This window comes from Zonotrichia leucophrys, chromosome Z (genome assembly GCF_028769735.1).
Source record: "Zonotrichia leucophrys gambelii isolate GWCS_2022_RI chromosome Z, RI_Zleu_2.0, whole genome shotgun sequence".
NCBI classification, from domain to species: domain Eukaryota; kingdom Metazoa; phylum Chordata; class Aves; order Passeriformes; family Passerellidae; genus Zonotrichia; species Zonotrichia leucophrys.
Genome location: NC_088200.1, coordinates 71,094,449 through 71,118,712, shown reverse-complemented (window position 1 = coordinate 71,118,712; position 24,264 = coordinate 71,094,449). Strand labels below are relative to the sequence as shown.

Sequence of the window (24,264 nt, the reverse complement as noted above, 5' to 3'; positions counted from 1 at the left end):
ATAGTGGGAAATGGGAAAGGAAAAATCTAGTTGGAATGCAGAGTGTTGCAGATGCAGGGGATAAATGTGTTTAAAGGACCTGTTCCTTTAGTCCTTCAGCCACATTAGGTGGAGTAATTAAGGAATTCTGGCATGGGAGCTGACAGAGCACATTATGGATGGTGTTCATAACAGCATCAAGCCTCAGTTGCCACGGGGATGCTGACTCTGAACTGGCTGTTTTGTGCACCCAGAACCTCAGCCCAAAGTTGTTGGAATATATTTGTGCCTGGGATGAAAGCAGGGGGTGTGACTAAAAATGGACACCAAGACTTGGGATACCAGGGATTCTGTGGATGACTACACTAAGGAAGTAGGCTCCCAGCACCTTTGTTTTCTGCTCTGAGTACATAAACTACATTTTTGGCCTGTAAGCTAAATGTTTAGATGCTGAGGGAGGTCTGCAGAGAGCAGACACTGGTATTGAATTCACTGAAGTCAGTGAATTTATGGCAGGCTTTGGCTAGCAGACAACCTCTTCTAATTCCTGCAGATCAAAGGTCCTGTGTGGCATTGTTTCACTTCAACTGCACTGTCCTTATTAGCTTCTGTTCTCCACAGCCAAGGGCTTTCAGGTACTTACTGCCTCTCACCAATATCCTCCAAGGAAATCTTTCTATGATATTCAGCCAAATTTTGAAATATTGACAATAAAAAGAAGATCTTTAACAACTTTTCAGCATTCAACTTAACAGCTTAAATCTTCCTATGTGGTGCACATCACCTTGCAGGATGACTCTGAGACAGCATTTCATAAAGTTCACCTGACACTGAGATGAGAGCTACATTAAGTGATATAAAACATTCAGTGACAGGTATTTTTGGAAGCCTGTACACCAGTGCTCATGAATGAGGAAATGAACTTTGACAAAATGAATGGTTTCACAGATGGCAGTTTGCTTGGAGCTCTCACCAACAGATGTTTGAGTGAATGTTCTGCAAGGCCTCTGTGTATTTTGGGTTTTATCATTTCATTAGCAAATAGCTATCACCTGGTGTGTACTTGCTCTTTGGAAGCTCTTGATGAGGAAGCTGTTAACTTTTTCTTTTCCCTGGCCATTTTTTTTTTTTGAGGAAAAAACCCTACACAATGCTTTTTGGTTTTCTGCCTGGGGATAAGAATGATGGAACTCAAGGTTTTTTTATGCAAGTAATTTTATGTGTGTGTCACAGTTGTTGTGATTAGCTTTGTGAGATTCATAGTCACAGATTTAATTATGCCAAGGGACTGGAAGCCCCAAAAAGGTGAGGCTGAGCACCAGAGGTGGGATTGAAACCAAAAGTTGTTTGGAGATGCTTGTAACAAATTAAGCCTCAATGAAAATATAAATTCTACCTAACAGCAAGAATATTGCACAATATATTTAGACCTTTTTTTTAAAGCATTTTCTGTGATTTTCAAGAAAAAAAAAAAAAGGACTAAACATATTAATTCTAAATAAGACAGGGATCAGGGAAATTTTTTGCCCTGACTCTGTTGGGCTAGGTCCCTTTCCATCACAGGTGATCTTTTTTATTAAAAGTACCTGCAGCAAAAGTGTTTACTCATATCTTCAAGAAATATAGTGAAGAAATTTTCTTAAATATGGGCATAGTTATTAAGGAAGCTAAATTAAAAAGGCAAAAAGTATTATTTACAACAGACATGCTGAAATGGTAAATAAACCAAATGTATTTTTCTTTGGACTGGAGTACTAATATATTAAATTGCCAATCAGAGGGTGGGCACATTTTCCATCAAACTGTTGAATTTCTCATTATTGTGTTTCATTTGAATTTTAGCACATAATTTCAGAAAAGCCATTTGGGAAATAAATTAGAAAAATTAGAGAATTATAATTCTCTTTCCATATATTCTAAGTAAGACTTGTAGCTTTTCCATTTTGAAATTATAACTTGATTTTCAAAAATTGATTGCAAACAGAAAAACATATGAAATATAGATGGAAAGGGATGAATTCTTTGAAGAAGAAACCCCAGATTAAATATTTGAGACCATCTTGTATGCAATAAAAACTAAAAGAAAAAAGCTAAATAATCAGCCTGAACCAACTTTACTTCCCATTTTTGATCCTTCATTCAAAGTGAGCACTCTACCTGTTTTGTAAATTAATCCTTCAAACCTCCAACTACCCACAATAATAACATAAATATTTGAATATTTTATTTTGAAAATTTGTAAGCATACCAATGTCTCTGGAGAAACAGTTTATACCATTTTAGTGAGAGATAACAAAAATATGGGTTTTGTTATTCCATTGAGTACTTTACATTTCTACACAACAGTCCCCAGCAGCAGGTCAGGTGTTCAAACACATCTAGTAGTGTGTTTGATGCATGATGCTCAGTAATTCGTGCATTTCCTCAAAACTCTCCAGGTGTAAGCTATGCTGGAATCTGCTCTTGGTGCCTGTGGGTTTTACACTCTATAAAAACAATTTCCGTGTCCAAAAGACTACAAAACACTTAAAAGTTGTGAATAGGGGAAAAATAGATGAAGAAATATGAGGATGGTTAAAACTGGGAGAGGAGAAGAAGTGTAAGGGCACAGGCATGGATTTCCTAGGCTGGAATTCACTGGAGAGGAGTAACATTCAGAAAGTCCTGCTGGCAGTTTGTGTTTTTTGTTAGATAGTAATCCATAGGCAGGATCATATCCATGATTTTGGATATGGTAGAGGGATAACAGAAACAATAATCCTGCCCATGGCCATACCTATTCTGATTCATACTGCCCTAAAAAGAACAACTAATATAGGAATAGAAAAATACAGGTGCAAGGAATGAGCAGAGATGAAGTGAAATCAGAATGAAACAAACCAACATTTTTTTTAAAACTGTAAATGCAAAAGGACAGAATGGAAAAGAGAAACCACTGTAAAAAACAAAAAACAAAAAAAAAAGAGTTTACAAAGAAGACTCATTACTGGAACAGTCAGTGTGAGCATTTTGACTATACTTCTGGACCAATTAATGAAAAATGGATGTATGTGATTTTTTTTTTTTCTGGTCATTGTATTTCCAACCCACAAAAGTTAATATCACTAATAAAGTGCTAAGCAGTACACAGGTGCTATTTTATCACAGCCAACCTGTGAGGAGAAACAGAGGTCAGGAGAACTTTAAAAGGCAGATATGACTTACTCAGGCTTTAATTTGCTTCCAAAAACATGGGCAGTGACCCTTTAAATCACAAGCCAATTACAAGCATTGTAGTGCCTTTACTAATTACATGCTGAGAGTGTAAATTTAAAATGGCAATTTCAATTTTCAGTTCATTGGGAGAATGCAGGAAAATGAAATTGCATGCTAATTAGTTCATGTGTATCAGACACCTGAAAGATTAGAGAAAAAAAACTTCTGCACTCATTACAAGTGAGTTATAAGCAGAACACTCAAACCTTTTATTTGCCAGGCTGCATATAAATAAAGAAATTAAATGACAAAGAAAATTGATAATGATGGAACAAGGCAAAAATAGCTACAGGCTTGTATATAATCATACTTTGAGGGACTTTGCCCATTATACATGGCTTCCTTGAGAATTTATCTAGCATTAGAAGCTCCAAGAGGGGAACAGGAGATTGCTTCAGGTTCAACCGCGCTAAATGTTAATTTGCGTGTCCTAAAAATGGATTTTCTGGCTCTGTAACTTTCCACTTAATCTCTGCCAAGCACTCACACCCTTTTTCAGTGCCTTCTTCTGGACCAGGTGCTTTGTCACTCAGAGCAGCAAGGAAAAGGTTCCATGCACAGGCTGCTCCCAGCGGGCTCTGGGCAGAGGCTGGTGACACAACAGAGTAAAAACCCAAGACGAGGGTTTCACATCTTTTCTCCCATGAGCCAGAAATTTAGCCCAAATCTGACTTTTTGTACCACTCCAGAAACATTTATGGAGCATCTCCCCGGGCATTACAGAACCCATGCAAAAATAAAATGTGGGATTTCTGCTCCTCCTCTCATCAAACTGTTCCCCCATATGAGGGTCAGACAGTGTTTATTTCTTAGAGCTTATTTCATGGTTGAAGAACAAGAAAGTGCTCTGATGTAAAGATCTTTTGTGCATACACTGTGAGTCTGTGGATATCTCCACCTTGCCAGACCTAAAAAGATTTTCTGCAGAACACCGTCCTTCCACCTATCATCTCCCTAAAAAAGTTTCAGATTTTCTGCTTCCAGGTGTTTTAAAGAAAGAGAAAAGTAAAGAAAGAAATCCTCTCAAGGCTTCTGCTCTGAAATTACAAATAATATTTTTAATTTTGCCCTGAACTGAAAAAAAAAGAGGATTAAAAAATATCACTTGGCAAGTTTTGTGAAAACAACAGACTAAAGTTTGTTTTGCAAGAAAAATGAGAAGAATATAAGAGAATGTTTAAAACACATTAATTCTATGATGTAAGCTTGTCAAAAGTCCTTAAACCCCATGGTTGTCAAAATTGCAGAATAACCTGTAAGGGATTGGAAGAACTTCCAAAACTCAAAAAAAAAAATAAAGAGAACAAATTCCTCAGACCTGTAGACCTGTAGGTTGAGACTCTAGACATATTTTCTCCACTGGCCCAAGGATGTTCCTTCCATGTAAGAGCAGAGGGAAGATTTCCCAGGGAGCAAAATCCAAGGGAGCCCGGCAGCTGCCCCCGTGGTGCCAAGCACAAATGTGAAAGCATCAGACCATTAAATATCCCCATCCAGCTCTTCTCCTCAAAAAGACATGTCTAGGGGGCCAGTGCTAAATGATTTTGAAATCTTTCTCCAGCTTATTTAATAAAGCCTACACTCTTAACAGAGCCCAAAAGCTGACTTTTTCATTATGCATTAAAATTACATTAGCTTTCTACTCCCAAGGAAATAATTCTGCTCAGGTCCCCCTGCATGATCCTTTGCTGTTCTTTTCAATGTATAAATTTTACAGACTTCCTAACCCCTCTGATCTTTATGGAGGAAAACTGACTAACAACACATTCAAGGGCCTTTGTGTTTTCATTCTGCAATAAATAACAAACAGTAGAACCAGTTTTGTTTTTCAGAGGTGACAAAATCCAGCACTCCCACTGCAACAGTTTCAGAAAACTTCATCAAACAGTGTGTTATGTCTGCTCTCCGTACAAGAAAAATGAGCAGGTAATTAGGTATGCTTCCCCCCTAGATAAGTAGGAGCCTCTCAATAAAATTAAACACGGTGGTCAGGGAAAAAGCATTGATTGTGAACAAATATTAATGCAATGTACACCAAGGTAGCCTCAAGAAGAGAGTGTCTGACACAGCTGAGGGCATTATGGACAGTTCAACTTAATGTTAGCAGATAAAATGCTCAAATATCACAATTTTGCTAAATCCTGCAGTGGTTTCACTGGAAGGGAAGCATCCTCCTCACACACTGACCATGAGGATCAATGCAGAAAGTTTTCATATGAGTATCCAACTCACTAACCTTTATTAACCAACAGCTGAAATTGCGTGAAGTTGAGAATCTGCCCAATTCTCATATCATGAAAACACAACCCAAGCAAAGAGCTACAACAACCACTACAAAATTACCTTCATAACAACACTGCTACGGGACTTCATACTCGCTGCTTTCACTGAAGTCATTTTTTGGGCACAGAGAAATCCAGTACCCAGTAAGGGCACTGCCATTTGAATCACTCAAGCAATACCATGCTTGAGCGGGATGAGAAAATGTGTATTTTCAGCCCCATGGATGTGTCTGAACTAACAGCTGTTTCAACCTTAATTAAAACAGTTCCTGTTACTTCCAGTAGCGCTTAACCTGTGTGCCCAGAGCAGCTCAACAAAGAGCACCAGCTCTTCCAGCATGTTCTGGCACTGCCAAAATAATACTTCAAGGACTTTTAGCATGTGTCAGGATATCTCCACCAAGAACTAAATCTATGGTGTGCTTCTGAGGAGCTGACCACCAAATACAACGTATGTGGAAAGCAGTTTTTTTGAAAGGAGCCTGCATAAATCTGCTTCCACGGTTTAGAAGCCACAATGGAACATATGCACAGGGGTTTTTTTTAATTAAAAAAAAAATTAAAGGAGCTTGTGCATTTGTAAAGTCAAGATTATCACTGTTTTGCAACTAAATAGTCCTTTTTAGCCTGGGCTATGTCTCTGACAGTGAATAAGAACCTAGCTGTTCGTTAACCACTTGTCTTCATCAGTTTCTTAAGTGACACTGGCAATTGAATCAAGGATGTTTTTTTCCCTCCTCAGCTCCATCTGTTACCTGAATCCAGGGCCATCTGTCATTTTCTGCTGCAGTCCAGGCATTCACAAGACCCTTCTTATTAAGCCGTGCATAGTAGGGGTACCACTTCTGGAGTCCAAAAAGAGCTCGGTGAGTGGAGGATGCCGTGATTTGTTGGTTTGACACAATCCCTCCTTCTATCCCTAGTGGGCCAGAGCACCCTGCAAATGGGAAAAAAAAAAATTAAAAAAAAAAAAATTGTCTGAAATTATCAACTCTTCTGAGCTCCAAGTCACTGCAATTGCAGTAGAATACAAATAGATCCAGAATATCATGCCAAATCCAGCTTAGAAGAAATTAATTGTGTTTTCATCAAGCATTCATCCTCATTTTGTTTTCATCAAGCATTACTTGGGGATTGAAAGGCCTATTCAAATTTTTTAATTTCTACAAACAGGTGATATAGTCAAGTACTTTGAAGAAATTCAAAGTACTTGACTTGATCACCTGTTTGTAGAAATTAAAAAACAAGTACAAAAGTATGGCTTGCAAATAATTATTCTCATTATACAAGTAATGAAATGGATTAAACGTTCAATTTCTTGTAGCTTATTCTAGCTGAAGATTTGTGATTTTGGGTTTTATGGACACAACGAAGGAAAAAAAATCTCAGATTCAGATACTGAAATTATTGTTAAAAAGTAAATTTAAAATCCTGTAATTACTGTCAAGTTCCATATTGCTGCTCTTCCCTCAAAGTTCAGCACTTAAACAAAGTGCTACAAATTGCTATTGCAGTTATCTCTAGAATTATGAAAATAGACATAAGTTATCATTCAGTCACATTAAAAATATTTAAAGGTTTATCCATTTAATCAGCAAGACTCAAAGCATGTATTTAACTGAAGTGCTCCAGTTTTCATAATTTTATGTATGGTATTCATCATTACTTTATTCGCAAGAATACTTGTAGACCTAATCTTTTTTTAAAATCAAGATATTTCTGCATACATTGCTTTTTGAAGCCATTCCATTTGGGCACAGGAACAAAAACATTCAGCTATTGTGAGCAATCCACAAATATAAATTGAGAAAAGTAGAAAATTCATTACATACAAACAATTGGCAGTTTATCTGCTATTCAACACCCAACTGAGTAGCTGAGATTTTCCTTCCCCCAGTTCCGATGCAGAATCTGGAGAGAAGGTAATCACAGGAATTATTCTGGCAGCCAATGTTGCTCTGTGGCCCAAAAGACCTTCTGCTTTGCAGGTCAGCTGCACTTTGGCAATTTTGAGCACCACAGGGCAGATGTTTACTTACATTTCAGGTTTTCTCAGAAACCTGGCAGAGTTTCACCTCGAGCAGTACCCAAAAAATGAACTCTGAAATCGCACTGTTACGATATCCTCGTACCACACAGGCAGGAAGTCACAAATAATTTAATTCCTCATTAATTTGAAGGTGCAGAGAAGAAAAAGTGACCAGTGCAATTTGCTCCTCTCAGCCAGGAGATGGTGCAGGGTAGTGCAGCCCCCAGGTGTGGGGTGATGATGGAGACAAAGATAAAATGAACTGAAGTTTTAAGTTGATGATGGTGATGGACAAAAGGTAAAGCAAAGCTTCAGGGAGTGCTTCTCCTTAAAAACCTAAAAAACTTCCAGGAGATGCTCACATGAAATCCTGGCCACACTCAAATTAGTGAGTGTGACTGACGCGCACCACACAGGTTTTTAACAGCCCATGGGTTTCTGGCTCCTCATCGGGTCCCTGACAGGGGGAGCCCTCCTAGAGCAGTTCTGTGCCAGGAAAGAGAAATGCACCAGACTTCTTCTGTCTTCAACTTGTTTATTGTTATCTTATCAAAACTTCAGCGCACTGCCTGCACCAGACTTTGCACGCAGGAAAAGCACTACAAAACGGCCCCAGATGTACAGTTTCGAGGTCTTTTAAAGTTGTTTCATCCAATTAACTCTCAAAATGCACTTTATTTCCACTAACCTACAAATAACTCATCCCTTGTCTGTCCATGTAACCTAAAACTGCAGCTTTCCTTGACCAATCACCCTGTGCCACCAACACTGCAGAAAATGGAGTAGATGAAGAAGCCTGGGACAATGCCTGATGTCCCTTATCTTGCCTCCATACTAAAAATCCCCAAAAAATCTTTCACCCTGTGATAAACTACACTCTTTTCTATTTGTTTCACAATCTTGTAGACTCTAGCCTATCTCTAAGTCTTGGGAGCTTTCTCCACAAGAGAGGGTCAAAGTTACTGCTTCTCTGGGGTCAAACCCCCTCAGAGCAGGCAGAGAAATATTCCATGTTCCCTGGGTTCCCACAAAGCTCAGCTAGAACCTAAACTCCTCAAGCTGCTTCTCTTTATCACCCAAAAATAAAAGCTTTGCCTTCAGCACTCAGGTAATAACTGCACAAAACAGGACTAAATGTGACTCTCTCCTGTTGCTGTGCCAGGTGTGGGGCAGAACCAGAAGAAAACAAAACCTTTGTCACCAGCATGGGCAGGAACAATGCAGAACACACTCAGAAAACCCATGTATGTTGTGAAGGTGTCATTCCTCATTGTGTTTTCATCAAGCTTTCCTTGAGGATTGAAAGGCCTATTCAAATCTTAGCTGTTTTCTGAAGTATTCTCATCGAAGCAGAATGGAATCTTTTGGTGTGCAAACTGCTGCATCTGCTTGGAAGACAGAGGTAAATGACTCTTCTCTCCTAAGAAAAGTGTAGGTTTTCAAAAGTTTCTTACAGCTAATTATTAAAGAAAATCTGTGCTGTTTCATAATGGAAAAGTTCACACAGGTGTATCTATGTGCAAGTGTAATTCACCAGCACACCCATACCTACAGGACACAGGAATGAAATAAATTAACCATCTTTAACAGCAGCAATCATAGACTGATAATTATTTAAAAATATAATGTGAGAAAAGGGAAGAGAGGTTTTCTGGGAGGACCTTAAAGAGGAGGTATGCTGGAGCCATGCTAACATTTGCCGTGTCTGTTAATGCATCTCGTGTCTGAGATCCATTAAATTTTCTTTGAAATATGTGTGAAATCCTTACAAGGCAAAGTTGAATTTTCCTTTCTAACTTGAAGGCAATTTCCTTTCCAAGTTTAATTACCAAGCACAGCACTTAACTCTATTTTCTCAGCTATGACCATACATGCTCAGCAGCGTTTATCTTCCTTAGCTTTAGGAGGATTTTTCCTGAAATCCAAAGACAATCTCTACCTTCAGGGAACAGGTACTTTATTGTACAAGCTCCTTATTTTCTTTGCAGTTCCAGTCATGGTTTTGTTATGTTTGTCCATTTTTCAATCTGAGCTAAAGAAAAATACCACTCCTAACATTTAAAATTACCACATTAGAGATACTTTCTGCTTTGGTGTTCAGTTCAGACTTTACAAAATGAGATGTATGGAAAGCATGATACTAGATAATGGTTTCTAAACAATATTATAATTATATTTCTTAAATTATCAGAACATTCTCCTGGCTTTTTTTTAATTTATTGAACAGCCAGGATGTCAGCAGAAGTTTCATTAGGATACTGTCAGTGAGGTCCTTCCACCGTTAATTTTGCCCTTTTACTCACCCTTTACGTATTTATTTTACTCAAAATCATTTTCTATAACAAAACCTTTCAATTCACTTTCTTTTATCAATTAAAATCAAATATTGAACATATTTTTGGATAGTCAAATACCACAGCAAATGGACTTCCCTTAGCCATATGCTCATTAATTTCCTCCAAAGACTCCACTAGATTATTAAGTCACTCTTCTTTCTTCTAAAAACTCTAATGGGGCTATTGCTCTCTAAATTCTCGAGAAATTTGTTTTCCTGAAAACTCTCAGCTGAATGGCCCATCTCTGGTTCCATTAAATGTGGTTTATCACTAAAAGATTGGTTACAGACCAGTTCCTGTACACGATAATAAATTTCAGACATAAACCTCACTTTTCTTCAAGTTATCAATTATTTCTTTAGGTGTTTAAGAGCTGTGATATACCACTAACTACTAACAATGAAAACAGACAACAAGAGCATTTTCAGCTCTTTTTCTTTTTTTTAATTGAGAGGCATATTTTGCAGAAGTGCAAGATGTATTACATTTTATAGCTATGCTTCTGTTTCTATTAAATCCATGGTTCTTTTAACAGAAATCATGACAGCCTGGGAAATAATAATATCACTACTGTGATAAATTGTGTACAATTCAGACTGGTCAATGTTAGTCATTAAATAAAAAAAGAGGGATATTTTTATTAGTTAAGGCAGAGGCATTGGGGTATGACAACACATTTGATGCAAAGAAATAAGGAAAAATTAAACAGCAGTTAAGCTGCCTGACATGATACAGATTCTCCAGGCAGATTTTGTCATCTGGAGCTGTTATTTCAGTGTCATTAAAAAGCAAGATACTAAGGCAAGTTATATTGGTTTTAATCCTACAGTGACAATTATGGGTGTGCACTAAATAAAACCCATTTAATGCTTCTGTTTTTCTCGCCAAGCACAAACCTGTGCCCATAAAATCTCACTGTCCATGGAGATAACAATGCCAAGGTGTACCAAGAGCTACGTGAACGGATCCAGAGAAGGATGGGAAAAATTAACAGTGGAAAAGTGAATTTTTCAGTTCTCCTGAGAGTCCCCACCATGTGAAGACAGCAGAGTTATAAATCTGCCTTGGAGGCTTCTTTTACAACCTTAATTAGACCCAGAAACATTATGCACCATTTTGCACCACAAACCAATTGGTTTTTAGTCCAAATTTCCCTTGTGGACTAAGGGTGGGGGGATCAAACAGCTCCCCAGAAAGGAGATAGTTCTGTGCTTCCACCCTGGTCTCTGGCAACAGCAAATCCCTCCAGATGAACAATAATGTTTGAGCAAAACAAAGTAAATGACAGCAAGCTTACTGTGGTATACATTGACATCTCCTCAGAAGAACATTAAAACAGGGAAATAAGTAGCTGATTCCTGTAATTTATAGAAAAAAAAATATATATTTTTTTCTTTTAATTTTAATTTGTCTATTTTGAGATAAAGAGTTACTACAGCAAGAGAAAATAAGAAGAAATCACTGGGTAAATCTGTTACTTGAGCATATTTAATTTGAAGTTTTTGCATTTATGTCAGTCCACAAATTAAGCAAAACGTCCAAATGGTTTAAAAATGGCTTGAAAATGTGATGATTATGCCTCTGCAACTAGAATGAAAAGGTTTCTTGTTATTGATGATGAAACATGCCTGATTTTGCAGCGTGAACATATAGCTCTTATTTCCTCTGTTGGTCTGCCTCTAGCTAACGTCATCAAAACAAACAGATGCAAAACTGGAGGCAGGGAGAAAACAAATCTGCTGTAGACATCTGCAATCCTTTCTTCCTCCAAGCACCTCATTTTCTGGCATGAGATCAGCCTGGCTGTGCTCAGCAGGGCCTGGCAGTGGCGCTGAGCACAAGCCCTGGCACTGGGATCACAGGTGACCTCTGGTCCTGCTCGTGCTGCTCCCAGGCCCCAATTTCTTCTTCTCGCTCCTCCTGACACACAAATATCCTCGCCCACTTTGCTCTGCCAGGGACAGCTCTTAGATAACAGCAAGTCTGATTTTTAGGAGCTTCTTAGGGAGGTGTTTGGGAGTCCGGTACCAAAGTGTCCACCTAAATGCAAGGTGTTGTTTTTTCAGGTCTTGCTTTGTCACAACCATCGCATGATAACCCCAAAATATTCCTTAAAAGTGCTACCCAAAATGTTTTTGCAGAGAGGTCGTTGGAGACACAGCTTCCATTCCTCCTTGAGGTGTCTGTGGGCCCCATCATGGTTTCAGTGATGTGACAGTCCCTAGATGCCAACTTTACCACTGGAAAGTGGGGTTACAGACAACCACAGACACTGCATTAATTACTGCTGGTGTTTGCAGAGATTACACACATGCAATCCAGGCTTCTGCTTATTTCTTCTTGTTCTTCCACACAGAGATTTCCACTCCCTGCCATGAGCAATTGTCCACACTGCAGTCCCCAGGCTGGGATTCACATCCCTCTGATGGATATTCAGAGGGATTTCCTACCTTGAGCAAGTGTGCAAAAAATTTTTTACTTCCAGCATAGCACAGGAGCATATGGAGACAGCAGTGAAAGCAGATTATGTCTTTTTCTATATAATGCTGTGATTGAAATATAGGGTGGTTATTCAGGACTGGTTTGCTTAGTTTCAGTCTGGTATTTCCTCCATTCTGCTCCTTGAGTGGGATGGGTGGGATTGCAAATTTCACATCCAAACCCATTTATTCATGGCTTAATGCTGGGCAACTGCAACAGAGCACAAATTTGAAGAAGGGACCTATTCTAGAGCAGTAAAATTAAAGGAAGATACAACTTCTGATTCAGGAAGATCCTTAAACGGAAGTGAGGGAAAATACACTGGGACAACCATTTCCTGGTGCTTTTCCCTTTTCTTACTCTCAGTCATCAGTAATTCACTTCTGATCACTGTCTGAAACACCAGACCAAGCATTGTTATTCCTACACTCAGAAACAAGAGTACATCTAAAACCTCCTGTCTAAAAAGGTGTAATCAGATTTTTTTTTTAATTAAAAAAAAAAAAATAGTGTCTCTCCATGAGGTGATTGTGCTTGTGTTGAACTCCATCAAATTAAAAATACTGACATCCTCCCTAGGCATGTTCAAAGTGATTTTAGAGGAAGTGGGCCGGGAAGAGTTTCAGAATGAAAATTTGTGTATCCCTACCTGAGAAAACCATAGTAATAAACTACCTGAAAAAGCTTCTATCCAAAGGAACACCAACTACATTGCAGCAGTACCATTCCCAATGTGTTTCCTCAATCCAAGAAAGCCAAGGGCATCCTGCCCTGGATCAGGAATGAGTTTATACCACTTATTTAAGCAACAGCATTTAACAATTCACTGGTAAACATTACTTTTGTTTTGTTCTCAAGCAGCAAATCTGGTTTTTGAGGAAAAAAAAATATATTGCAGTAAGGCCTTTAGTCTCTCAAACTCTGTTGAGCTTTCATGTAGAAATAAATTAATCTTTATGTGAAAAATGATTTTTACCTTTCAAACTGACACTGTGAAAAATAACATTTCTACCATGTCTGAATGTTGACATTAACCATCGACATAACTCACAGCTACTTAAATACCACTAAAATTAATCCAAGTAAAATAAATTATGGTGCAACACAAAAAAAAAAAAGCCAACCCTACCTCACAAGAATCAAACTACATTTATATTAGAGGAGGGAAATTCATAGTAACTTTCAAGTAAAATAAGTGCCATGCTTACACATCTAAGAGATGACAGAGAAAGAAGCCATAGCCCCTAAATGCCACACAACAGCAATTGATTATTATTTTTAGATTAAGGGGCAGTGACATGGAAAAACACATGGTTCTGACTACTTTTTACCAATCTCAACATTTTTGGTTGGACCTGGATTCGGGAAGATGTGGATGGAGGAGATTTGTGCTGTGGTGGATCTATTCATTACCCACATCATTTCCAGCTGTTGCAAATGGTTGTGGCAAAGGCTTAAAGCCAATTAACAATTTAAGCATAACTTAGGCATTTACAAACAAAACTGAGGGACCAAGCTGCGCTTAAAAAGAATCTTTATTTACTGCTGCTGACCCCTGCACTTCTCCTCTTCTCAGGTAGTAATAGAAATATTCTTTTGAAAAATACAAGGAAAGCTTTCCTGCTTTTTTAGGAAATTCGCTAATTAGACACTGTTCTGACAACCACAGACAACCTCTTTCACAGTTTCTAGGCTTTATATTTGCCTTCATGTATCTTTAGAGGCATGTAAGTTTCTTTTTTATTTTTGTTTATGGAGCGTGCAGCCAAACAAAACCCTACCTGTGGGCCAACTGAATTATATCACAGTGTATCTTCTATTTTCTTTAAATTCACTCCAAAGGATCTTTATTTTTTTGTTTTTTGGTGGGGGGAGGTCACAGTGCAATATTTCTACTGCAAAAGTTAATAATTTTGATAGCCAACTACAAACATTGCCAATTTGAAGGCAGTTCATGACATGTGCATGTATGTTGTTAACAACTGCACCTTAAATCTGCCTGTTCCAAAAGAAATTTTGGGAAAAAAACCCAAAACAACCCCCAGACCCAAAGGTTCCCTTGCAAGTGAGACTGCAATGACAAGACAGACTCACACCGAAAGACAATCTGCATTTTTCTAGCAGGCCTACAATGGGAATCAGTGGGATCCCAGCGCCGGGGTAATTAGCATTCCTGCCAGCTGGCTTGACAACGAGCATGTTCATTTGCCAGGAGAGGACTGTGTGCTTTTCAAGGAGCAATTCTTATTCTGCTGCCTGGAGATGATCTTCCTGCCTTTTGTGGCTCTGGCATTGTTTTTATTTCCCCCCCTCCAGAAGAAACAGCAACTGCTCCTAGAAGTGACAGCGCTGCTTGTTACAAGATGTGTTCACAGAAATTGTTGTAAGAGGGATTCATTGGAATAGTTTAAAAACTACACTTTGGCACTCATGAATTCCACATTACAATGGGCTACATGTTCTTCAGAAAGAAGTAAAAGGATGGGAATATTCCACAATATACTGCTGAAGTGATATGCTAAATATGAGCTATATTCACAGTACTGGACACAAACTGCATGCAAACGACAGTAATTTAAATCTGGCTACACAGAAACAGCCCTTATGGTCTCTAAGCTGTTTCCATCTCCTTCTATAACCGATCCAACATCTTAATAACTGGAAATTCAGATATCTTCATTTAGATCTTGGTCTCAGAAGCCATTTGGTGTAGATATAGCCTTATATTCCTGTAAAGCAGCTTTACAGATTAGGGCTTGAAGCCCTGTTAAAAAGACAGAATTTATTTAAGGGTCATGCACTTATATTAGGGTGGGGAAAAAAATTCAGAATGTAGATTCAGAAAGTTCTGGGTTTATATATATATACAGTAGAAGAATTCTTTATTAGTATAGCAGTGCAGTAAAATGAGATGTTTTATTTGTGACTCCGTGGTGTATTTTAAGCATAAATATCTACATCTAGATTTTCTGAATATGCCCTTATTTTTCTTTATATCCCGTTATTTTTCCTTATCAACATATATTTAACCATAAAAAAGGGCATCATTCTGAATTGTTTAGAGAAATATCAAACCAAAAAAAAGCAAACATAGGGAAGGCAATTCATGTGACTCAGCTTCAGACATCTGAAAATTCCATATCTACTCCAGAGTAACTGCTCAGGCTCTGTTTGTCATTTGTGGGAGGAAACAGGCAAGCCTAAAACAAAATTTTTTATCATTTCATAATCTGTTAAGAAACCATTCAAGACAGATGTAATTAGTTTCTGTGTCTACTGACCAAGAACAAACCTAGAGCATTATTTCAACTTAGTGCCTAGGTTCAGGAGGATAAAATTAAGTGAAATAATTGCAATTCATTTTAATAACACTGAAAAGACATTGCTTTCAAAACACATGTTGATCTATTTTTCTGCAAAGCTAGAGATAACCAGGCAGTAAACATACCTGGGCTTTACAGAAAGAGGTCTTTGAAGAAGGAATGCTGAGGAGGTGACGGATGAACATAATAAAAAAACAAAAAAACCCAAAAAACCAGCATCCCAGACTTTGGTTTTCTTGTTGACAAAGATGATCAAAAAAAGGTGGATGTGGCTTTGGAACTGGCAGGGATGGAGCATCTGACCTGCAAGGAGACACTGACAGAGCTGGAATTGCTCATCCTGAAGAAGGGAAGGCTCAGGGGGATCACATCCATGAGAAAAAATATCTTGTGGGAAGGAGTGAACATTGAGGCTTAAAATGTGAAATTTTAACACCAAGTTTTAAAATGGGAGATGCCATTTGAACACCAGAAAATGGGGTAGGTTCTACATTTTAGCTGTGTGTGATTTGTGTTTGTTTGGTAGTTGGTTTCTTTGGTTTGTTTGTTTTGGGGTTTTGTGGTATTTTTTGTCTTTTGTTTTTGTTGATGTTGTTGGGTGGTGGTTTCTTTGGTTATTGTAGATTTTGGTTTTTCGGGTTTTTTTGTTTGTTTGTTTGTTTGTTTGTCCCAAGAAGGAATAATCTGACATTGTTCTCTTGATTTTGGAACAGCTTCTTTATTTCTCTTATTTAAAATAGGTGAAGATTTGTCCCTGAAGTAGTTGACTTTATCTAGTGCTATACAGTTTTGCATGAAATAATAACACATAATTTGTTCATTAGCACTTTATCTCCCCTAGGAGCTGGTCATAGGCAGAACACTATATATTTGCATACATACATACATACATATATATATATACATACATATATATATACTATATATATACACATATATATAGGACAGTTTCATAATGTGCTTGCAGTTCCAATTTTCAAAAATAAATTTAGATATGAAAATATTTTGGTTCCAACCAGTCCCAGCCTTTTAGAATGACAGCTGACAAACAAAAATTGTGTTTCCTCTCCTATACCAAACTAGTTTTTTCCTGGTAGCTGTATGGATAATCAGCTATATTTGTAAAAAGCAGAAGTTCTAATTTTAGGAATTGCATCTTCATTTCCAGGGGAAGGTAGAGGACCAAGGAGACTTGTCATTTTACCAGAAGCTGCTGCATTTGCAAGTGTGTGCAGACCATATGTGTGAGCTCACACCACAACAGGCTGAGGAAGGCTAAAACCTGAAGGTATTTGCAGCACTGGTTTGGCTTTGCAAGTTCAGTTTGACTTCAGTCCTGCCTGCACAGAGCACAAACATTGTGTGAAGGACAGTCATCCATCCCAGCTCATTAACCCATTAATTGTTTCATGGCTGGGCTGCAGTGGTCCAGCAGCACTCATTGCAGTGTACCAGTGCAGCTGGAGGTCACACAGACACAGCAGGTATATTTCTAAATACTCCTTTTTAGAATTGCATTTCCTTCCTTTTTAATTTGTTTTTATGTTTATTTTTTATTTTTTAAATTTCTTTTATTTTGTCAGACATGTTCTCAGTGCCATCTCATCTGCTCTCAAGTTCATGACACATTTTTTTCTTTTTTTCTATTGCTTCTTGTGCTTCCTCTCAAAACATCACTTTTAAATACAAGCAAAGCCTAAGCCCTCCCACACAGAGGCAGGTTTTCTCTCAGAATTAATTCCAGGTTGTGCAAGACCTGTGCATGGAAGACTAACTTTTACAATTTTAAAACTCCACAGATCTCTAAAATGAATTTAAAATCGCCAATGCCCAGAGGAGATGGTATAATACCACAGTAATGTGAGCTATAAATCTGATGTAGCTAATCAGACCATTGCTAAAAAACTAAAAATCTCCAGTTTCAGCATTTTTGGTGCTGCTTTGGGGTTGAGTATTCAGTGTCTCATTTTATGGGCTGGTGTTTGCAGAATCCTCACGACCGCAACACAGCTCAGCTCTGCACATTTAGGCCACTGGGTATTTCAATCATTCTGCAGCTGATCAAACTGTTTGCTCAGTCCTGGCTGCTCAAGTGGGCTTTTTTTTTTTTTTTTTTCACAATTCAATGTTCTGATCTGAGAGATATTGAGCAGCTCTGTTGTAATGACTCGTGTTAATTGTTCTGAGGACTCATCCTGGGGGCACGACCAAATCGATGTTTTCATTCCCACTGAAGGAATTTAATCAGCATTTCCACTGGGATAAGGCAGCAAGCAGATCATGTGTTCCTCTTTCTAGTCAATCACAGTGCAAATGAAATAGCACAATATAATTTATAAACACCCTCTTTTTTTTTTTTTTTTGCACTTCAGTAGACTCGGAGAACATGCAGTGCCAGTGATTATGTCAGATTATTTTGTCTAGATAAAAAAGAAGTCACAGGCTTTGTAACTTCAAGGTGACTCCTAACTCCACCATGAAACAGCATATTTTCACATTCCTGGATGTGGTAATTCTATAAAGCTATTCACCTCTGAAATCTGATTAACAGAAGACATTTATCTCCATAAGTTTGCTCCACAGATTTAAAACAAAACAAAATGGATTTCCTTGACCTATTAACACTGTAATTATTATTGCTCTGATTCCTGAAGTGTGACTCCCAAGGATGTTAGCAGACAGTGTGTTACTGTAGCACTGAGGTGCAGGGTATGATTAATCTTGTTTTATGCCTTCACATAAAATAATTCACGTCAAAGGCAACATCTTCACCCATTTGCATCAGCAGCAGCTAACGAGCACACAGACACTTTCAGACAAGCAAAACTTTTCAAAGGATGCTGCGTTGAGCTCCATGTCTGCAGGAAGTGACATGAAAATGAGGTGATTAGTTATGTTCCACGCAGCAGAAGACAGCTTTTCAGGCAGCAATGGCAAGAATTGCCACCTATTTGCTGATATGTCCAAAGAGATTAAAACCCTTTTTGTGCTGATGCAGCATCTTCCCCAAAAGCAGTGCATTATTCTGTTACCACCGTGGCCAGCACAGTCCATGTGTGTAAGCAGTGGCCATCAGGATTAATCAAATAAAAAGAAATTGAACGTTACTTTCCGTTTCTCAAGAGTGCCATTATTGTTGCGTGACTGTCGTGCGCTTCCATTATCAAACCCTTTTTCAAATTTTTATAATAAGGCCATAAAATTAACTTTGGGCCTTTATGTGCTCTACAGGCTCCATGCTGAGGACTGAGACTGAAAATAAATTCAGGCAACTCTTGGGCTGGGTCTGAGATTAAAGAAAAAAAGTAAGCAGAAAGGATTTTAGGCTTCTTTCAGGATTTTTTTACACCACTTTTTCTAGTGGTGAAGTGATTTAATGACATAATTTTTTTAAGAATTGGGCCAAAAAAGGATTCAGGAACTACAGAGGTGTACTGATAGTTCTATAATTAAGATCACAATGAACCTAAGAAAAGATGTGGAAAAGAGCCAATATTCCTGCCACAAATGGCAGTTCTGCTTCACTTGTTGCAGTCCTTTAATAGAGATGATATGCACAAGGATAAAGGAAATACAGTGGAAACAAGCACACTTGGATTTGCAGAGGGCACTTGATGAGGTTCCACATGAAAGGATCTTTCCAGGGAGTGCTGAAATGGCCCTGCCATAGCCAGGAGCCTAATTACAGAACAGAAAATGTCTTTTTCAGGACAAAATGTTACCAGTGGCATTCCCTGGGGGTCATTGCTGGAGTCAGCTTCACTCATCAGCGACCTGGAGGAAATTGTGAATGGGGAAATTGTCCAATTTGAAGCTCTCTGGTTCAAACGCTGCTCTGATGATGAGCAGCTCCAGAAGGACGTGGAAAACTGAGTGGTCAGAAGAGCGAAAGATGAACATCAATGTGCTCAAAGGGAAGAGAGAAAATCCCTAAAATGTGCCTGCACTGTACTGAACTGGGAAATGGCCATGTTGGCTGCAAAGAGCACAGGATTGGAGAAGGAGGAGGGACACAGCTTTGCATAAACATTGGCAGGATGAATACAGTGCTGCTTGTCACCTTGACATTACTGAAATTAGGGAGAACTTGCTGAAATTCACAAGAAATCAGCTTAGCCTGTTTTTTTTTTTTAAAAAAAAGTAATTCTTGGCACGGTGGGTTGTGATCTTCTGGAGCCTTCCAGACGATGCAGCACCCAAGGGTTCAAAAAGGATCTGGACAAATTCAGGCACTGCAGATCCAAGGATGATACTAAACACACTGACCAGGGGTGTACTTTTAATATTCTTGTCAAAGATTATCATTGCCACAGCCAGAGACTCATCCAGATGAAATACCTGACCTAATATGAAGCATTTTTGTATTCTTAAGAATTTACCACTATCATGGTAGGGGAATTTAGCTAAGAATCCCTTTTTTTTCATTCATATAAGTAGTGTATTTAAAAATAAACTCTCCAAGAAAACATTCTGCATACATAATGAATACATCCATTAGAACAGAAAGTACATGTTAAAAAGCTACTTTTTCAGAAGCATATCCTTTTAATGTTGTTTATAGGCTCTTTACTTGGTGTTCTGTAGGAAATCTAATTATCCGATGATTTAATTTTATACAGGAAAAAAAAAGTTTGTTAGGGGATTACCAAGAAGAGGGTTGCATTTCTCAGCTGAAAAACTAAGTAATAATATCCTCTTTCCTGAAATAAAAATAAATGTGTTCAATGAAGCCAGGAGATAACTGTGGTGTTTCCATTTCAAGGGTTTAGGTAACATCATGTAGTCACAAAAATCAAAATAATTTGGCATTTCTGTTTTAAGAGTAAAACATGTATAAACATTTGAATTTATTGTGGAGAAAATCTTCCCATCTAATCTTACAAAAAGCTTTTTGAAGGCGTTTGAAGAGGCATAGATTGATCTTGTAGCTTTCACTATTACCTATGTAAAAACAAATATTCATAAATGTTACAAGAAAAGGCAAATGTGAAGTTACCTGTCAGCAATACATAAATAGGTGTAAATACACCAATTTCCCTTGATTCCTGAAACTCTGACATCCGAATGTGAGCCAGGAGTCCTTATTGTGGCAATAATATGTGTATTAGGAAATTTCATATAAAGCTGCACAAGGCAAAATTGCAGTGCTACTACCAGGGCCAACCTGTTTGGTTCTTTTGATTAAAAAAAAAAAAAAAGAGAATAGTACTAAAAAAAGCGATTAGTTATCCATAATGATTTATCAAAAAACTTTAAGATTAAAAAAAGAGAGAAAAAAATTAGTTTTAAATTTCCAATATCCACTTCACCCCATGTCCTCAGTGCCAGTGCAGAATTCTTGTATGACCCCAGAAAGTTCCTAACATTTTTATTGTCGAAGTCTCAATTTGTAAAATTCCTTGTGACTTCCAATCCCTTTGGGGTTTGCAGGGACCCAAGTATTACAACACTGGGGGCTGTTTTGCTAATTCAGTTGCAACAGGAATTGACAGAGAAGGGAAATTTGTTTCCCAAGATGCCTTTTGTGAGAGGACCTAATCTCAGTAAAACTCAGCATCAAGGGAGGGATGTGAGCACTTGGGGCTGCCTTGTCTCTTCACCATCTCTGTTTGCATCCAAAATTGTGAATAACAGTGCAGGGAAATGGGGCAGCTGGAGCTGCAGGTTTATGTCCCTTTCAGGAGTTGTAAAGTTTGAGGGAACAAGACTGGAGTCTGCTTACAAGGGAAGGAAATTCCTTCCCGGTCTGATCAGATGGAGAATAATTTATCCATGCCCCAGCTCCCAGCGTCCAGGGAATTCTTAGCTGGGATTCCCACACTGCCTTCTGAAGGTGCTCCTATGTGCACAAAAAACCCCATTTACATCAGAGACTGGAATCTGCTTTTCCTTTCTCCAGGCACAGAGGAGGATGGTGGCCTTTCAGCTTTCCCAAAGGGAACGCACCTTGCACTGCATTTCTTACATGTGGGGGCATTGGCCAGGTACAGTTTTTGCTGGAGACAAAAATCACTCTTCTGCCACTGTTCTTTCCCACTAATTCACCAAAATCCCTGCCCAATAATTTGGTGAATCACTGGGCCTGCTTCTCCTTGTACTTTGAAGTTGTAGTTGCTGGGCTACTCGGTGGCTAAAAATCAGGCTTTCCACCCACCCCACTATTTTAAAGTGTGGAAAGTCCCTGAAATTAGCACTGTCCATCACTATATACCAATAACAAACAACCCAAAAAAATAGTGTTTCAATATTTAAAACAATGTGAAATCAATTCTAGAGAAATGTAATGTATATAAAGGGGGCAATCATGTTGCACATCATTATTAAATCTCATTTTACTTCCAGGAGATATATATTTGTGTCTAAGATTAAACACAGCTTTCAAAGCGCCTGTGCCCCATTCCACCTGCAGAAAACTCAGTGGAAAGCCCACCACACCTTCAGCAGAGATGAGGCTGAACTGATTCTATTGTGCACTATGGGAAAGAAATTTGATTCTTGAGGATTTTCCACCTGACCTTTTTTATGACAAAAAAAAAAAATCTTCCTATGTCTAAAAATGAGTGAAACCAAACATTCACTCAAATCCACACCTGATGGAAGGGAAGAAGGCATTGTGAAAGATATTGTGGAGTGACCAGGAGGCAAGAAAAAGAAGATGAGATTTCATTAATAACAATAAAATTATTGTTCAGCTTCATCTATGGAAGCTCCTATCCAGAAGAACAAGGGAATTTTTCAGAATTACTGAAGAAAAATAATCCTTTTTTTTGCTGAGAGTGGACATGAGGATTCAAATTTGCTTTCAATGTTGTACATTTCCCAGCCTTATTTGTGTTTTGCTAACTTTGATGAAATGAATTACAGCACTATTACTTTTTGTGTTACATCTACAATGAAAGCTCACATCACAGATGGGTAAAATTGAATTTCGTAAAAAACCAGGAAGAGTGTAATTACATAATTAGATTTCAGCAGCAGGAGAATAAATGGGAATTGATATTATTAGAATAACAATAAATATAATATTGCAAACTACACACTGAAACTGATCTTCAGTGAAGGCATGCAATGTTGCCGTCAAATATACAGATTTGCCAATGGAAGGAAATCATATTTATGGGTGAGGTATGCCAGATTTTGCTGGATCAGAAAAGGATATTAAAGTTTTTTAAAAGGTAAAATTTTACATTATATTTTCTGTAAAGAAAATTTCTATCTGCTAATAGAAAATTTCTATCTGCTAATTTCTGAAAATTTCTATCTGAAAATTTCTACCAAGCTAAGAGATGGCCAAATTACATTCGGCATTAATACAGGAAAACAGTCACTGATATGAAGGAAAATTGAACTAAGAGTTAATTCTGTCTTGGAAGGCATTCTACCACACTTGTGCGTATTTAAAGTTTTCACCCTCCTTCATTCCAAAAACTCACTTGCACCCTTCTGAGCCCCTCTTTACCAAAAGAAAACAAAATTTTTCTCCCTCCCTGTTGCGCTGCCACCCAACCTTTCACGCCGGCTCCTTTCATGCCATCCCCTGCAAGCCCTGGGTCCATCTGATGGAACGGGCACATGGAAGCAGCTGCCAGCCCTCAGCATCCCCTGCCAGGGCCCTGACCCGGGGCTGCCCCGCGCACCGTCCGTCTGTCCCGAGCAGCGGGAGCTGCGATCCTCCCCTCACTTCTCATTTCCTTCCCCTCCTGAGAGCTGCAGGTGGGAGAGCTGTGCTGGGAGGGGAGGTTTGAGTTCATTCAGGGCTTGTGGAACTACGTTCTGGTTTTTCATTTTTTTGGGGTTTTTTTTCTCCCTGTATTTCATATGGGTTTTCATGTTTCACAGCTTGGTTCGAGCCCCGAGACTAAACGAAATTCCAAAATGTGAGCCAGCTTTCAAACCTCCAAGTTTTTGCAAGGTTTATGCCGTGCTCATTTGTAATTCCACTCTGTGCCTGGCTTGTTAACTACTCCAGAGCTCGAGACAGTTTAATTTTGAGGAGTTTGTACAGCCCTGGATATGATTTTACTCAAACTGATGATCCCTGTGTCCACCAAAGGGTAGCAGCAAACAAGACCAGGCTAATTCTTATGGCAACCACCCTCCCCAGCCAATCTATTGGGAAATAAATGCCCAATATCTTATATAATAAGCCTTGAAATAAGGTATTTCAAAAATGTTCCTGTGACTTGGCTGCTGGGAACTCTTTCAAACTGACTGCAGCTGTAAATTTTTTATATTTAATACACCCTTATATGTTTATATTTAATATATACCCCTTTTCACACGTTTATAATCATTAGTGGTTTTTCATTCCATACTTTTAGGAGCCTTTTTTGGTCATAATAACCCGTGATTTGTTTTGAGCTTCCTTCTGCAGTCTACAGTCCAGCTTTTATTTCTTTTATAGTACCAATTTCTTACCTGCAAATTATTTTTCATTTCTGTGAGGACATAAAAAAAGAATGTGCATTATTGACCAGACCAGGAACTTAAGAGCTATAGGGGCTACTTTGAGAATAATGGAGTGCTGTAATTTTCCTTTAAAGGCTTAGAAATACTGAAATATTCATTGTCATAGACTT

General features: G+C 38.3%; 1 protein-coding gene across 1 annotated transcript in view; it reads right to left on the bottom strand.

Moving 5' to 3' along the window:
- EDIL3 (EGF like repeats and discoidin domains 3) overlaps positions 1 to 24,264 on the bottom strand; it is a 238,317-nt gene that overhangs the window by 68,946 nt on the left and 145,107 nt on the right. The window contains exon 6 of the mRNA XM_064736890.1: positions 6,272 to 6,453. Coding sequence (XP_064592960.1) covers positions 6,272 to 6,453 — 182 coding nt within the window. The remainder of the gene's footprint in view (positions 1 to 6,271; positions 6,454 to 24,264) is intronic.